Below are 19927 nucleotides of genomic sequence, written 5' to 3' on the forward strand. Positions count from 1 at the left end.
ATAGTATTAATTGATCATTATTATTATAATTGTTGATAATATAATCACGAATAAAAAGAAAAACGTTTGCTCCTTAATAATTGTCCGTGTCTGCGTGTCTCTATACTTATTGTGGTTATTTATTTTGTTACATGTTACTTACTAGTTTACTACACATAATGCGATATTTTAACTAACCCCCCCCCCCCCCTCCATACACACCCACAAAGTATTCATATATAGACAGATAATATGTGTTTCCAAAGTTATCAATGCCATCGTTGCTATTATAAAAACATTATTTTACGATATATGTTTTGTACTAGACTTGTACTATAGTTGTCTATAATAGTAAATCTTTACTATTATTTCGTACATTTACGTTGTACCTATTTCATGCATCAGACAGTATTTCTAATATATATATTTTAGGTTCTGAGCGGAGCGATAGGTACATGTATTTATTTTGTTTGTTGTATGACATTTTAACTGGTAATAATACGTGAATTCAAGCACTTTGAGATTATAATTGGTTGGACAATAAATAATAATATGCTTAATATGTAACATAAAAGTACTGACCTATATTGTTGTCGGTTGTATTTCATTTTGAACTCATAAATCCCACTAATGAAAACCGAAAATAATTATTGGCGCGTCACCGAGTTATGATTTCTCTTACTTATTTTTTGATATTTCTACGTAAAAAAAAAGCTTATACGTTGGTTTTGTTGAAATTATAGTCTCGTGTTTAAGGGTCAAACGAATTGTCACCATTTGAATTGATGTTTACCGTAGAGGAAGAAATTAGTTTTCCACTTAATCGCCGATTATGTGTTTCAATATGGTGTCTATTATACTGCGTACCGTTGAGACCATTCGTTGCGATTTTCGTCGCTGGTTGGTTATTACGTGTATGTATTAACTATAGATGGTATTGTTCATTTCATGAAAATAATATATTGTCTGAAGTTTATCGATGCGATGAGTCTTCCGGAGCTACACGTCTCGTTGATATTTTCTCTCATAATATAATTTTATTCAAGTGAAAAATAACCCTCGGCATCATGGCCTCTGGGAGTTCATTGTTTTTACAAAATATTTCACAGGTGAAAGACATTTTTTTTAAAAATATATAATAAGAATAATACAATAAAAGATTAAATCTAAAAATATGAAAATATGAAAATAGTATAAATAGTAGTGACAAATTTATATAGGTTTACAATATATTAATTCATCCAATCCGGTTTGCCGGAGGAAGGATAATGATATGCAAGGTATTGGAAGTTCTGGTCGTAGGCTGCTGAATATGTCCTCAGGTAATTGGTTTAGGTTCATAATATTATTGTATTGTTATTTGCATCACATACTTAGATAGTTGTATATCATTTAATTAAATTGTATTATTTATAGATAGGTAGATATTTTTACGCATCTTTTACAATAAACTTTATATTTTTACGTATACAATTTAACATTATCGAATTTGAATTTAATTGATAATAATAATTTATTTTGACTTAATAACTGACTCGGTCTGCGCTTATTATACATTTTATTTTATTTTTCAATCACACTGCTAATATTTATTATTTAATTCCATTAAGTAGTATTATATAAGAGTAAAAATACCATAAAAAAGAGGTTTCATTTTAAAGAGAAATACATTTGGTGACTGGTGTTTTGTAACTTACACTATTGTAATAATAGTTTTCCTTAACCCTTGACAGTTACCTACTTTATTGTTTTTAAATTGTATTTGGTTTAATAATTCTTTTGGGTCAGTAACATTAAATACATTTAATTTTGAGGTTTATTTTCACTCTCGAATATTATATTCTTTAAGTAAAATACTATAATATTTTGCCAATTATGTTAAAAGTTACTGTTGTACAAAAAAATTAAGTAATTTACCAATCAACAGTTTAAACTAAACTCAATTTATTAAGTTATTAATTATTTATACACTTTATTTAGTTTTCATTTATTCTCAATTTCGCATAAAAATAAACAAAATAAACTTGTGTCCACATATTATTATGACGTGAATCATGTCTTATGTAATGCCGCTATAACTGTACAATGTTTATCATCCTGTAATAGTATATAATCGTAGGTACTAAAAAAATAAAGTATCTGAGCTTACACTACAGAAAATATTTATGTAAACAACCACTGAACAAACCTAAACATTTTTTTGTTTTTAATCAATAAAACAATTTATACATTTTTTAAATAAGCGAATACAGTTTATAATAAATATGGGTCAAACTGTATAATCGAGTTAACTTTGTTATCAAGCAGCACTAGATTAAAAACATTAATAATATATATTAATGGCGGCGGGAATAACAGGTAAAAGAGGAGAAGTGTATTATTTTACCTCGGGCAAGCCGCGAGCGTGTTTTATATTGAAGACAAAGAGGTGCAATAGAAATTTCGCGTTTTCAAATTTCTATACAATTATGTTGACTCTGAACGGGTCCAGAGACTGTTTTACAAAATATGTTATAATATGTACTCACAACAAACATGAAATTAAAATTAATGAACAGTATAATAATAATAATATGACAGTGTACACGCATGTCGCGTACGTACTACGTAGGTTTGTCTTTGAACGCACTAGATGTGTTACTCAGACTTCACAACTTCAGACTAAATTTTTACAAAAAATGTAAGAACTCCACGTATAACTAACATTGTAGCAATCTATAATCATAAAATTCTACGAGAACACTATATGACCAACCGCAACGAGAATATCTAGTTTTATGTCCAAACAAGACGTTTTTTGTGCTATTGTTAATCTTGTAAATGTTTGTCTTTTAACATGTAAGTGTACAGGGTGTTTCACAGTGAATGTTCCTGCCATCCAGTATATATCTAGGTACAAAAAACTTTAAAATTGATATAATAATTGTATTATTTGAATATTCATCAAATATGAGTTACCCATGTAAAATCGTTTTCATAAATGATTAGTTTATAAATTGGCAATTTATAATTCAACAGGAAATAAAACATTCAATTTTTTTTTTTTAGTTCGAGTTGAGTTCAACTAAAGCAAACGATATTAATTAATAATTACCTATTAAAACATTTATTGACAACCGATGTGATAATATTCTGTATAATTCTGTATATTTAGAATAAAATGTAATCACTACCACGAGCTCTGATGAAGTAATACATAAAAAGAATGACAAATAATTTTATTGTAACATGTTCTTATGAATTTAAAATCAAAAACTAAAAGTGAGTGATTCTTTTTACTGTAAACACTTATTATCTTCAAAAGTTTTTGTAACAATTTTCTTTTACATAATTCGGAGTCTTAACAACACAACATCGTATTTTTAACATTTCTATCGTTGTCATTTTTTTTTCTTAAACTTTTTTAAATGATAATAATACATTTTTTTATTTCATATTCTGAAGCAGAATATTCTTCAGAGTATTTCGATGTATAAATATAAAATTTAGAACTAGAAGCCTGTAGGTAGTTAAATACTTTAAATACTTACAGGATATAACTAATGAACTAAATTCGATTTTCATAAATATTCTGCTCGGAATATGAAGTAAAAAAGTTATGTTTACATTAAAAAAACTACAAAAGTTAAAAAAAAATAATAAAAAATATAATTTTTTTCAAATACGTTGTTTTGTAATAAACTCATAGCATGTATAACAATATATTAAAATTCGTTAAACTTAAAAGTAATCGAAATAAAGAGTTTCTTCGTTGAAAAACAATTGCCTTGTGCAGACTAAAAATACGAATTATGTAAAACTCTTCCGATTGGATACGACAAGACTTCATGATATTAACATTCTTCCATTGTAGTGAACCATTGTATCATTACAATAAAAAATGTGGAAAATAATTTTTAATTATATATTTAATAGTTTTAGTTTTTTCAATAATGTATAAGTACCTACATTTTTAAGTAGTACAAGATAATGGGAACTAAAAGTTTAACTTTATGCAGTAGTCGCTAAATTAAGTTTTTATGGAGATGTAACTAATTTAAGGTTTTGAGCAGAGCTAAGACAATGAACAGTTATGTGTTGTTATATTCTGTAAACCCTTTTATCATAGTATTGTTGCCAGGTATTCGCGTCATACTTTACAAATTAGAGTAAAATTATTATTTTATGGGCGTGTATCAATTTAAATGGGTATATAGTCTATTCATAAAAATACAATTAAAAACATTTAATTTATATGTTTAAAAGTACCTACCTATTAGTCAAATGAGTGAACATGATCCGTAATTCGTTACACATCGTGTATAATCACGGCTTTGGATGAGCGATGAACCACATTACTAGTTATCGTTAGTGTAATAATTACTGTTTTCTTTTATATCATATAAAACTTAAAAACAATAATTAGAATATTCCAAAAATAGTTTTTTTTTTTATTTGTTGGATTATTTTTAATTTTATAGCAAACAAATTGAAAACCTTCCGATTGATTTTTGTTTTTACTCATCTATTCATTTTTTTTATCTACGAAATTCTCGGTTTTTCGACATTCTTACAATTTTCATTAAAACTTTTATGAGTTTTTCGATATTTCTTACAAGTATAGGTACCATCTGTGTTAAACTATCATTAAATCAATAAAAATAGCTCGCGAAACTTAAGTATTTCTGCAGTTTTCTATTCTTAAAAAATGTATACGGAAATTAATAATACTTCATTTTAAATATTCAACACGTTTTTAATTTACTTATTCGATAGATCCCTTTTTTTTCTCTATAAAAATAATATGAGTTTATATGTGATAAAACACGTCGGTTGAATACACATAATTCATGGTTAAACGGTCCATTTAACAGTGGCCAACTCGCGGCGAATGTCTGCTTTTTATTATATTTTACAATTATTATTAAATAACTGCAATATTTTATATTGTAAGTCATCATTATTTGTTATTTTCTTTGAGTATAATTTATTGTATCGTTATTTGTAAATTATTCAGGTAATATTATAAAATGTATTAATAATTTAGTCTACAAAAAAAAAAAAAAACGCGTTTTTTTCGTTTGTTTTATATACAGAGCAGTGTCAAACGTCCAACCGTCTATTCAAAAGGTACATAATATTGTCGTAAGTACACGAATTAACAGGCCTATATAGGACGTAGAATTCATATTCTTTATGAAGGCAGAGACATTTTTATTTTATTGATCCGTACATACGTACACCTACTTAAATACTACGCTAATATGCTAAGGCGTATTATCTTGAGCAAGTCTCGTGAGAGGATATCTACTCCCGTAGAACAATATCGGCTCTGTAAATCCTTAGAATATTGTTTTAATTACGATAGTATAATACCAAGATCCAAAATATTATCTTATATTATAATGTTTACTTTATATAGACGACTAGGTGCCATATTGTTTCCATTCTGATGTGTTACAGACGAATCAACAACAGATCGTTTGGCCTTTGGCTGTACCCATGTGTTGAATTTGAATTCAATGATTACCTGCATTGCATAAGAATAACGATTCTGAGCAATACGGTCTGTCGGCCCATGCTTTTGAATATATTTATCATATTTTAATATTGCTATTATAGTAATGTATTTTACAATTAGTTAAACGGTAGTATCAGAACGGTAGGTTGAATTAATATTTTCCAATAACATTGTATTTAATAATGGACTGTATACAATATAATTAGGTATATGCAATATAGGTAGGTCGTACGTTAAAAGTATCAAGTATAGTTACTCAAGAATAAGATTTTTAAATTACAACGATATAACTAAAATTGTTATTCTTCATTTGATCATATAATTTCATATCAATTCTAATCTTAAATGTCTATTAAAAAATTGTATTGGTATTTTTTATATTTTTAAATAGCTATAGTAAAATCTTAGGAGGAACCTATTTTTTGAATACATTTTTTTAATGAATTCACAATATTTATACATTTATGAACAACAAGTAACTTTGATATGACTATTGCCTAAAATAAATTATACATATCAAGAATTTACGTGTACAGATAATCAACCAGCAGTGCCATCCGACTGGTAGAATCTTATATTTAATTTTCAGAATTTGACCAAGCAAACAATTTTTTATCGATATTTATAGAAAAAAAATACTAAAAAATATAAAAACCATCAAATGTCTGTATAGGTATAGTTTAAAATATTTTGAGAATATTATAATGTTTATAAAACGCTAGTTATAAACATTAGATTAACATTTCAAATATCTGTGGTTATTCGTTTTTGAGTTGCACCAAAAAAACAAAATCGATTTTAAGTGTGAACATTTTTTTTTGTTTATCCCGATTATTTTGAAAAATACTAGGAAATTTCTATTGACCTTAGGAGTACAAAGTAGATCCAATCTTATACCAGAAACCGCCCCCAAAGTTGAGAATTGAAGCATTTTTTCTACTATTAATCGTGTACACATGAAAAACAGACATCATTGTAAATAAATAAATTGGATATAATAGATTAGATAAATCAAAGAACATAAACGAAAGAGAAAAATAGAAATTGATTAAATATTAGTACCTTAGTGTAGTACTTATACATTTTGAGCGTAGGTAGTAAAAATACTTTATTTTTGTACAAAGGAAAAAATACAATTACGAGAATTTGGAAACGAAATCGAAAATATAATTTAGAAATAAATCTCTCGTCCCTGGGCATATAAATTAATAAAATATTCATACAAGAAAAATAAATAAATAATATGACTGAAAGTGCTGAAAATGTAATTTCACTGTTGATTTTTTTTTATATAAACATTTCATATCTTTTGAAATCAGGGAGATGAAAATCACACAGTACTTACGAGTACCTAAGTAAAACAGACATTTTTTTTTCACATTTTGATAATTTAATGTATTAAATGTATTGGTATTCAAATGGGTAATATTTGAATATCGTTAAGCTATGAGTGCTATACGGTTAACATTTCATGATAAAGTATAGGAGTTATATATAGGTGTTATGACGTAATGAGAGCTATGATTATTGGAAAATTGAATTAAATTGTTAATGTTTTACAGTTTAAAAAAATGCCCGAGTAATAAGTACCTATAGACTCTAATAAGTACTGGATTAAATATATAGTAGTACTGATTTTATGAAAAAAAGTTTGTTTCGCTACAGGACTTTACTAAAATTATTTGAAAAAAATTCCATGTGCTTTAAAATTATTTGGTTCTTAATAAGGTATAAAAATTTCAAAAATCAGAATTGTAATAAATGTCTTATTATTAAAGGATAAAATGGTGGTGAGAATTCTTGGTGAACCATCCTGTATTCTTTTTAGATGGGAACTCGTTTATATGTCAGCGTGCACCTGTTTTTATTTAAATAACAAAATTTCCATCTAATTACATTGTTGGACGAAAAAAAATTCATAAATAATTGAATTTTTAGTTGTTTATTACGGGATAAAGCTTTGTCTTACAATTTTAAATGTAGACGATATGAACAGTTGTGTAGGTACATGATAATATAGAATATTCATTATTAATGTTATATAATGGATAAAAATTGACGAAAATTAACTTCTGAAAATTGAATTAGTTTTATTCCCATTTTATATTGATATTATATTTGAAGATATTTCAATAATGACAAAATTATGTTCACTCTATAAACTTTAAAATATTGACCGTATACGGAATTTGTTTGTATATGCATCATATCGATTTGTTTTCGTTGAACAAATTTGTATTTCTCGTATAAATTTGATGTGTCACTAAAGTGTTGCTGGAATATTGGAGTCGTTTAAGAAGTTTTGAACAATTTAGACATCGCTAATGAATTTGTACAAAAATATTGAATCCTGAAAGTTTTTTTTGTATTTTATTGTAATTATTTGTATAAAACATAAAATGTTATTAGAAAATGTATGTTTAGTGCACGTTAACTTTGAAAACGATATTTCAAAGATAAGTTAGAAGATGACATATTAACCGAACTGTCAACTGACTCTAAATCATGATATTTCGAGTAATACTATAATCATTGTACCAAATAAATGAGGCATGTTCAAGACGAGATTGAACTAAAAGGATAAATACACTACTTCTAGGACGTCTGTGCAGAATAACTCTTGGCAATATCGTTTAAAAAAAATTTAACTCGACAAAGCTTTATTTTTTATACTCCGTATATGTGTGCTTGAAAAGATTTTGTTTTGTCTCACTGCACAGTAGACGAAGGTCTTTTACGATGTCAAGTCGAATTCTGAATGGTACTACTTATTACAATTTATTTCGTAGTTATTTATTATAGAATTTTGTTCTATCTTTATGATATTTGATAATTAATTTGAACAATAATGAATAATTACATGTTGTTGCGTGCATTTAAGGAGGTAGCAACTATTAATTAATATAAACTACTAAGGAAAGTACCTGCTACCCCTAAGTAGAGCAACTAGACTCGATTTTCAATTGATAAATACGGCTGTAAGAAACTTTTGGGGCATTTTACAACTAAAAATGTTCACGGAAAATAGAATATCTTTGATATACCAATAAATTCCTCACTTCGCATAGAGGTGTACAAATTTTAGATTGTTACTTACCAATTATTGATGGATAAGAAATAAATAAATAAGATTTAAAAATAAAACCATTAAAAATATGTTAAAAATATGTTTAAATAAATTATAATATGTAAAAAAGAATCGTCATACTACCTACGATATTACGATATTATTCTGTGCGAAAATTATTGATATGTTTAATACTGGTTTAATATTAATTGAAGACTAAATTTTAATTTACTTGATTATTGATTATAAAGTGCCTGGTATAATTACCTACTTATATACCTATATTTCTTATGAACCCAAATTTATCAAATGTATTACTTCATACTTTAACAATTAATTTATTATGACTACTTAAGGTGATGTACAGCACACCATTTACAAGTTTATTAATTAGTTTCAGATTTCTGTTAGAATCATAACTCATGCGAAATCCAAAATTACAAAGTAAAACTTTGTACAAGGTATGAATATTTAAACAACAACTATACATCTATTTTATATGGTACCTACTAGTAGATTTAAATTTAAATTGTTAATAAATAATAACAATACTTTTATAGTCTTTATCATGAAGAACAGTTTCAGAATATAAAGTAAGCATTTCATGTTTATTTGTACATAGAAGTTATTAGTTAATTATTATTAATTTAGGCCCCAGTAATTCATGCATTAAAAACTATCAAAATATGCACTTTAAATCACTAATATATGATATAAATAATAAAAATATGCATCTAATTTTAGATTCTGAGAGGAGCGATGAATGTATTGATTTTACAATAATGTGTTTTTTTTTTGTGTCTATGTACACGATAAGTAGTCGAAATAATGCTTCGATTTTCAACTTCAGTATCTTGTTCGATGGGAAAGTGAATATTGTTGGTGCATTGGGGAGGTCAAAATTTAAAATTCCTAATAGTTTTGAAAAACGCCGGGCAAAACAACATAAAAATGATTGTGTTTTTTTTTTGGGTCTGCCATCATCTTTTAGGACAGTAAAAATGCTTAGATTTTCTTCAACAGTATCTTTTCTGATAGGAAAGCGAATCTCGTTGGTACTTTTGGGGGTCAAAAGTAAAGCGCAGGGAAAAATAAAAGAACAATTAAGAAAAAACGGGAATTTTTACGCAAAATCGGTTTTCCAAAATTCAATTTTGGTTTTTGGTGTAACTCTATATATGAACGTATATAGATGACATTTTCACTGGTCGTTTATATTTGCATTTTCTATACAAGATAAAATTTTCAAACTATTTAGATTTGTTTTGAACTGTTTAGGAACATTTTCTGTTTCCAATTTTATTAGTCTTTTTTTCTACGAATTTCAATAAAACTTTATTTGTTCGGTAAAAAAGCTTGAAAAATTAAAACAAGGCTCCTACTATATTCTTACAATGACATTTGAAAAATATTAAAAATCCTTAGTCACAGTTTTTATTTATAAGCATTTAAAGTTCAAATCTTAATAAAATACGGAAAAAAAGCAAATTATTTTGAGTTGAGAATTCATAAAAACTTTTCTTTTTAAATCTAAGATTTGAAAATGTAATACAGGATTCCTCATAAGTTTGTCTACCTTAATTCATATTTTTACAATGTTGGACATTCACTCGATTTCTCATGTAGCGGTTTTGTTATTTTGTTGTTATTCAAAAACAAATAACTGTAGATACATGATAATGTTACTGAATGTTTATATTTTCATTTTCTATACACCATAAAATGTTGAAAATATTTTGACTCTTTTTGGGCTGTTTACGGACATTGTCAATTTTCCATTTTTTTAGTTTTTTTTCTATAAATATCAATAAAATTGTATTTTTTGGGTAAAAAAGCGTGAAAATTTAATGCAAGGCTCCTATTAACGTACACTGCAGACATTTTTTTAAAAATATTCAGCATTACTAATTTTTCGATCAAAAAAATATTTTTTTTATTATAAACTTGATTTATTTAAACAGTGGAAGTTTTGCATGTTGGCATTTCACTAAGAGTACACGGTGAGACACCACCACCAATACACCATATTCAGTTGTACCATATACCGTGTAACTGTATAAGTGTATAAGGTATACAGTATATATTCCCTAAAGTATAATAGGGTTCAACCCGTGTCCCGCCTCGTCTTTATTCGGAGCCCGTGAACACATTTTGAATACAACATGTATTTTTTAATACAGTTTTAATCATTTAATAGATGTTTTCATTACGAATGCGGCTCGATACATTGTTTCAAAATAATAAGTGGTCCCTTACCTAAAAAGTCTGACAACCCCTGATGGCATTTGATAAAATTTTCTAGTTTGAAATATAAAAAATACAAATCAATTGTACTTACTAAACTATATTTCAGTTATTAATACGAATATATCTAAATCACAATCGCATACAAATAATTAAAACCACTTATTTACCTATCTTTTTTATGTTATCTGCACAACGTATAATCATACAAAGTAGCCAAGTCTAAAACTGTGAGTTTTTAAATAGTAATGTTATGCAGTACCTACTATGTCATCATTATAATATATTAGCATGTCTAGAATTTATTGTGGCAGTTTGGATAATGTCAAACACACTTTCAATAATCTCAAAACTTTCCAAACGTTATTGAAACGTGACATACTGACATTCAGTTCGATGTTTGACCAATATGCATTTCCCAACGGCCAACACGGGTTTTTTCGCCCATTGATTAGTGTTACTTGTTAGTTTGTATAAAATAACACACATAATAATTAACACACAATATTATACATGTTATACAAACATAAATATTTACTAGGTATTCAACTAACATTACGAATATTGACTTTTCAAATATTCTCAAATTCTATGAAATAAAACTCATAATCAATAATCCTGACCCCATTAACCAGTAGGTAAGTATATAGTAACTACTAACTAGTAAGTAGTTACCTACAAAATAACTATTCGGAGAGAACAAAACCGACACACCAATATCATCATATCAATATGAAAAATATATATTTGAAAACTAGGTTATATTTAAGGAATATAATATTATGAAAAACAAATGATCCAAATACCCATGACTGAAAATCACAATGGAAAATTTAAAATGAAAACTTAGGCTTACAAAAATTAAAATATACATTTGAAATATACAAATCCGCCAATAAATATTAACGCATACCTACAAAAATCTATGAATCAATCTACAATCAATCAATCAATCAATCAATCAATCAATCAATACTTCTATGACGCTATCAATATAAGCTTCTTATTTTTCCTCTTTCCCTTCGCCCTTCACTCACGACTATATGGGGTCGGTCACCCTTGCCTGCTTACACATCCTTAGCACTGTAACCCTTCTTTACTCAATTTATTGATATAATATCTTCCAAAATATGCAAATATGCAAATATGTGAATCGCATAATATAATGAATATTATATATACACGCATATAATAATATAGGTATCGCAATTTCTTCTAATAGAGCATTGGTTGTTACACATCAAATAGACCAACGTTAACTAATTTAATGAATAGGTAGGTATAGCGGTGCGTCAGACATCATCATTGATGTGGTAGTGTAATTTTCAGTATCAATTAAACCTTCATCAGTTCAGCGTGGACTACCGTTATGGTATATTATGTTGTGTTATATGATCGTTTTATGGACGCACATCAGGCAAACGCGAGACAACTCGTAATTATTATCCAAAATGACAAAATATACGCACTGTGTTTTTGGATATGAGTCAAAAGACAAAACATTAAAAAAATTATGAAAGTTGCGTGGTTTTCAAATCACTACCCAATTTCAGAGTCCTGGAATCTTCTTCAAAATCAAACTTAAAATGATACTCACTTATTATATATTATTATATTCACTTCTCGATATTCTATAGGCTGTTTTGCTATATTCCAGAAGCGGCCAAACGGACGACCGTGGTCGATTTCAAAAACGATTCCCATTTGTCAGAATTTATTATTATACATTTATAGCACCCCCCATAAAAAATCCCAGTGACCGCTGTCGACAATAGTTATGTGTATTTTATGGCTGCTCAAATGAAAAATACATTCTCAGTAGATCTTTATCTAAAAAAGTTGGGCCTCCCATGTTTATACTGTTTCTTATTTTGAAATTTTACTACCTATGTAAGCTATTACACAGGCTCAATATTTTGTCCACCATTTTCTCTATGGCATAACGGACTTTCGTCTCGAATAATATCGACTCGAAATAAATTAAAATACTCTACACCTGAAGCCGTGTCAAACGCGCGGCCCACGACTCTTTTTTTTCTGATCACGGCCACCAAGATCGTCGGACAAATAAATTAAAACAAAGAGCAACAACAGTTAAATAAAAAAATAAATAGAAACAATTTATGTTTCGTGCATGCATGTTAAAGCAGAGAGAAATACATTTTGGTATTCATATTATGTCATGTGTGTTACCTACGTGGTGGTGGCTACGCACTTTCCCTGAACAATTTGTGTGAAATGTTTTTTCGATAAGGTTTTTTTATGCTGCCCGCATAGTATTCCGTTCAATATTTTTGGCCCATATAATACCATACCTAAGTTTGTCATGAAACCAGACCAACAGTATTTTTTATTCAAATTGAAATTTCAATCGCATTAATTTGTTTACGCCATAATATTATATTTGTGTTCGTAACAGTAAAGATTACCGATCTTTACTGTTACAAAAATCGGAAAGCTCTGATGAAAAAAAATCTGAATATTAAAAATTAAACCCATCTTTACATGATAGTTTATAAAAGTGATTATGAGCGAACATTTTTGCGTTAATCTACTAGGGAAAATGTGTGATTTATCAAACCAAAGATTTCGTGTAATCCCTATAAAGACAGCTAACGGCTAGCAAATATAATTGGGCATCAAACAAATTATTTATGTTTTATTTTTGTAACAAAATAATTTTATGACCAAAGTCTGCGCGTAAAACACGTGTAGGACCTATTTATAAGACGTGTAGGTTTAAACTCTAAACCTGTATACAGAGCATTGTGTAGACCATTGTTTTGGATTGGCATTGGCTTAAGGGCGGAATTAATATTGTGACACCACTATAAGATCAATATATTATAGGTGTATACATTTATAAAGCGTGACAACCAATGAAATATAGAAGATATAAAATCGCGGAGTAAAAGATGCAATACCTAAAAAAAGGGAATACGAGAGCTGTACTACTGTATGGGGTTGGATGTCTGTTAACTTGAAAGCAATAATAAATCATTCTATTTGAAAAAACAATTCTAAGTATAGCTGAGATTATCTCCTAAAAAAATCTAATTTTCTTGTTTTTTCATTTTAAATAAAGATAAAATATATAGCACTCGATTGAGATGTATTTTTGATACTCGCTGCAGGGTAGTAAGTTGTGTCTGAAGTGCTTTCTTATACAAGCAAAGAGAATATTATTAATTTAAGCCCATTAATAGTATACAACTGAACAAATAAATAAAATATTACAACTTAGAACTGTTAACTCGTCATAAACATTATTATTGGGAAATAAATGTCTCGTGGGAATTGAATAGTACCTACCTACTATCCTATACATAAAGTAATAAGGTAATGGATTTTCCATTTTCCTGTCACTCCAAATTATTTAATTCACCTGGGACATCATTTATTAACTATTAACGTGGAAAAATGGGCTACAAAACTATACACGTAAGTTTGATGGTTGAACATTTGAAGTTTCCTCAAAGTACCAATATTCTAGTGCATCACAAGTATTTACAAATTATTTTAACCCTTAAATATTTTTGATTAAATAAACAAATATACTTTTATAAACCGTTCGGTTAATTTTAATATTAACGAACTCATTTGAATATTTTTTTAAATCACATTTTAAATATAGTTTTTGTTCCAAACCTTTTTTTTTTAAGTTAACGTATTTTTTTTTTACTCAGAAATTTTAAAACTTTATTTCTAAATTACCATATGTGTCTAATTTTCAAGCGCTAGAGAAAGATTTATATGACTTTTAGGACATTCATTCTACATTGATACATAACCATCGCTAGCGATCCTAAATATAATAATAAAAAAAATAAATAAAAAGCATAATATATCATTGTTAAGCATCCAAAGTTCAAACCAATATAATAATATAATATAGTATATTATAAAGCTTCCTACTTCCCTTACAAATCCAAAAATAAGAAAACAAGGATCTTTTATCGTATTTTGGGTACGATTTATTTGCACATCGATTTAAGTATAACCGTTATAGGTAGAGGTATTTAATATTTTTAAGAACTATAATAACTTTTATTATAATATACATTGATGTATTTTGTTAATACCTAGTAATACCTACCTATGAACCTAAATATTATTATTATCATTAAGTATTTAAATCTGAACACAAAAATCAAATTGTTTCAATGCACCTAAGTATATTTCGCTATTTCTTTAACGATGAATGAATTGATAGATGACTGTAATACTACCCATACTGGGTGGCGTTTTAATGTAATACATTGTAGGAGAAAAAATAAAAGCATAAACTACTATCCAAGAAAAAAACTGAATCCCGAACGAGGTTAGAAGGAGTACATAAAATAGTACTACCGTACTCAATGTCATTATAGTCTGTCATTTCTTCGGTAACGGTTCTAAAATAGTCAATATATTAAAAAGAGCTTAATATGTATAATACTGCTACTTAATTCAAGTAAAAAATAAAACACATTCAAATGTGTAGTTCTAATCGACTTACTGTTAGACTTAAGTATTAAAAACTTAAGGAACGTAGCCATTTAAATATGTATTTAATCCTACTTTCAATGTTAATATTATAAATGTTAATATTTAATAACAATCTTGCAGGTATATAGTCTCTAAACCGTTACAATTAATAGGACATAGGTATATATATTTATCCTCCAAACATTAATATCAATTGTTTGTTTTAAAATTATAATTACCTACTTTAGTCATTAAGAATATTATTACAATTTACAACTTATTTGATTTCACGCTATGTTTATATAGTCATTAATCATTATTGAAAATAAATTATTATAAATGTAATCTCTTTAACTTAGAAAAAAAATGTTGTTATACTTATATTTTTAAATATTAATATCATAAAATATATTCATTCAATTTCTATAAAGGATATTATCGTGTAACAGTAGGTATACAATTTTCAATTCATTTTAAAACCATATAAAATGTTATGTTAACATATCTTTAAAAACTGTAATACGTTTACAATTATATTGTATTTCATACGTGTCATTTACTACAAAATGTTTGTAATAGAAGTTAAATTTCCATATTATGAATTATTAAATTGTCAACTTAAACTACATAATACCTATTCTATTCATTTTTATTCCCTCGCTATGAATAATATTACAATAAATTGTACAAATATATTTAAGCGGTTACACTGTTACATAAATGACGAACATATCATTCTTACATTTTAATATTTTTTCATACATGAATAGGTACAACAACCTGTACGTGTATATTCATTTTATGATGAATTAATATTTAAAAAAAAGGGTAGTGACATCATTCCTGCGTTATTTAGGCCCCGGTTGTAATTAGGATTTTGTGCCCCTGCTGCAGGTAAACACATTGATATGCTACCTACCCAGTCTTCCTCTCTTTTTTTCGTCTTAAATATTCATAGTGTGTATAAATATATATATATAGCCATTAATAATGCTCATTAAAAAGCGAAATCGCCTAAAACTGATTTATTCGAAAAATGTGCTACCATTAAAAAGAATGGCCCTCTACATCGCATGCGCTACTATAATATGATATTGATATATGAACCTATAGTAATATGTATATTTCTACACAAAAACGCTATTAGTAAACATCATTCTTCAACACGCGATAAATCAAATTTAAAGTGCCATAATCCAGTCAGCAGTCAGTTAATTTAGGTCCACTTTGCATACCTTGCATTATCCTATATTACATAGTACCTACATAATAATGAAACCTTTAAAGGCTTAAGGCTAAAAGTTGAAACAATTTAAGATACCGAACAAAAGGAGGGATCAGTAATTTATTTTATATTTTTTAACTTTCGCACGTTTTTAATGTTTATTTGCAATCGTTAATGCGCATCAGAATAATTAATTCAATTTCATCAATCATATTAAATATTAAAAAAGCATTAGCCTAATACCCGAATTAAATTAATCTAATGCACAGATATTAACGATTACATATAAACGTGGTAAACAATGTATTTTTCGAACAGAAGTGCTCGCAAAAATTTTATAATTTTTGAACATTTATAAATATTGAACGTGGATTACAATACCGATAAATTACAATTTTAAATTTAGTCCTAAAATATTTTCTATCTTACTATGTTACTCCTTATCCTATGATGGATTCAATAAAATCGTTTTCAACCTCTATTGTACTTAGGTAATTTAAAAGCAATGATGAGCAATAGCGTTACAAAATAACTTGGTAGGTACGTAATATTTGATTTAGTGTTATATAAAGTTATTTATCAAATTTAATTTCTTCCGAAGATGTGCGATGTAATTGTTTATAATAACTAATAAGCCACGTGTTAAAATGTTATAAAAATAAATACTGATACCATAATTATTATATTTGTCAATAATTGTCATTGATGTTTAAATGATATTTTTTACAAATATTTAGTGTTGTATTTTATTTTCGAAACGTATTAAAAATAATAAAAATCAAGTAGGTGTCCAACTAAAACCTACTAAAAATATCTTATATATTTTGATAATAGTTTACAAGACAAGATAACAATTATAACAATAATATATTTGATTTGAGTCTTTATAATTTAAACTATAATATGTATAATATATAATATATATTCAAAAATAATAAACACAAAGTAAATATACGGTATTATAAATAAGTATGTAGATTACATTACTCTATGCGCATTAGAAATATTTAAAGAAAAAAAATAATAACTGACCAATAAAAGTTGATATTTATTTGAAGTTTAATTATTAATGTTTGTTTACAAATTAAATCAATATTCAGTCAAGTCTAATTAGGTATTTCATAGAAACGTCTACATTAAAAAAAAAAAAAATCAATAGGTTTTTAAATATTAATCCATTTTAGTTTAATATAACTACAATATTTTTATTTTTAAAAAATATCATTTTACATTTAGGTTTATTTAAGAAGAAGGATTCCAAGCATTATTCTTTGAGTGTATGCCGTATTGATAATGTCCATTGAATACATTTTATGAATTTTACTCAGTAGTCAACACACTTTAATTTCATATCTTTTAATCTATATTAATTGTTTTATTTTATAATAAGCACTAGTAGTTTTTATGTACCTAACTGTTTGATAGTATGAATTTATTTTAATATTAAAATTTGAGTTCAACTTAAAGTTAAAAAGTTTAGTAAAAAAAATAATAGTTAAACGATAACAAAGTTATGTATAAACCAAGTATAACAAATAATGATAATGCACAATATACAAATATACTTACAAGATCATCCATGTTTTCACGTGGTAAATTTGGCGGGCAATTTTTAATGCTCAACAATAATTATCACACAATTGTCTAGAGATTTAAGCAAACTGAAAAATGATTTTAAACGTTGTGTTATAAAGTAAATCTTTGTATTGTTAGAAAATAAAAAACCTAACCACTTCGATTGATGCTGATTGAAAAAAAAAATAAACGATAAATTATATTTTTGGACGAGTTAAAGCGGTCAACGCTCACCTTCACACAAACGGGACTGAGAGGAAAATGATACTGAAGGGCTTGCCGTCGGGTGTTCATCATACACCTACACGCACCCTCTCTGTTGCATGGCTCTTCCCCCCAAATACCACCCCAACTTAAAAACATATTTCACGAATTCTTATTTTATGGTCTACAACTTATTGGGGAGGAGAAAACATTCACTTTTCTATTTGTTATACTGTAGCCTATTTTTTTTCCAATTAAATTTCTATGACAAAATAGTGAATAAAAAAATATTTTATACGACACTATATATTTATGTATAGGCCGTCGAATTAAGTACCTATCAACAATACATTATACAATGTGGTTATACCTACTTAACAGCTATCCATAAACTAATCAATGTCATTAAATAGTTACTATATACTGTTTAGTTTCAAATATACTTAACGTGATTAAAATCATTTACACATATTTAACACACGTGAAAGTTGTTTGAAATAAATATTTAGTGTTGATATTTATGTATTGCCATCGTATATTTTTCCACGGATAACTTCTCTGGCATTCTTATAGCATTATATAAAAAGTTTGAAAACTCGGTTTTCTCTACACGTGAAGCTGACTACGACTATTTGTATGTAATGTTTCAGAAATTCTGAAATATAAAACCAATTATTATTAAATCATTCAGTAACTGTAAGTGTTCAACGCATAGAATAAGCAACTAAATTTTAATTTGATTCCCTATTTGTATTACACGTTTGATTAAATAGATTATATTTTGAACTATAAATAATTGAAATTTGTTCATTATTTTGAATATGACCAGTTAAATGAGTTTAAAATATTACGAAACAAATTTGCAATTATGTGGGCAGTAGAAAATATAAATGGTCTGTCTAATTAATCTATATCAAACATGTTTTAAGAGAAAATAGGACATGATAAATTAATTAGGTACCTAGGTATGTAAATATACAGTTTTTACTAACTAATTGATTATGTATATCGTATAGCCGTACCTGATACCTATAGGTAGGTATATTATATAGGACATAGCTTTTTTTAATTCAATGAATTAAAAATGTAAAAATATTATAAAAAATAAAAAACACATCATTGTAAAATCAATACATTGATCGCTCCGCTCAGAATCCAAAATATTATATTTATTTATATAGTTGACTTTAGATTTGAGCCTTGCAAATCTTAAAAAAATTATTGATAAATAATGTAAATAGTCTAATTTGTAGACTTTATAGTAGTGTTTAATGTAATAATGTTTATATAATTCGTAAGTAGGTACCTATTTAAATGTTAATATTTCAAATATATTATTAAATCTCCAATACTATAATTCTTGATGGGGGGACGGAATGACCGAGTGACCGAGCGGATTAGCCGTCGGTTGCGACGCACACCGGCGCCGGTTCGATGCCGGCCACGGGGGGCATTTTTCTTCAGGCAAGTCACGGTGTCCGGAGAGAAGTGCCGCCATCCCCCATCCAGGGCATGGCAGATACCTACGGGTGCTTACCAAAAAATCTGCCAAAACCAAAACACACATGTTTAAAACTTACAGTACCCTCCCCCACAGTAATAACCATCCAATGGCCTGAGTTGCGCGGGATAGTTAATAAAAAAAAAAAAATTCTTAATGGAAATA

General features: G+C 27.3%; 1 protein-coding gene across 2 annotated transcripts in view; it reads right to left on the bottom strand.

Annotated features, from left to right (window-relative positions):
- Positions 1-18303, bottom strand: part of LOC132942865 (uncharacterized) — a 63327-nt gene extending 45024 nt beyond the window's left edge. The window contains exons 1-2 of one of the 2 annotated variants that reach the window (XM_061011540.1): positions 18213-18303; positions 18052-18143 (exon numbers count right to left, since the gene is read on the bottom strand). In XM_061011540.1, coding sequence (XP_060867523.1) covers positions 18052-18063 — 12 coding nt within the window. In that variant the 5' untranslated portion in view covers positions 18064-18143; positions 18213-18303. Of the gene's footprint in view, positions 1-18051 lie in introns of both variants that reach the window. The other variant, XM_061011541.1, reaches the window with a different exon arrangement.
- Positions 18304-19927: the final 1624 nt, after the last annotated feature.

The sequence above is a fragment of the Metopolophium dirhodum genome, chromosome 4, assembly GCF_019925205.1.
Source record: "Metopolophium dirhodum isolate CAU chromosome 4, ASM1992520v1, whole genome shotgun sequence".
Taxonomy (NCBI): Eukaryota; Metazoa; Arthropoda; class Insecta; order Hemiptera; family Aphididae; genus Metopolophium; species Metopolophium dirhodum.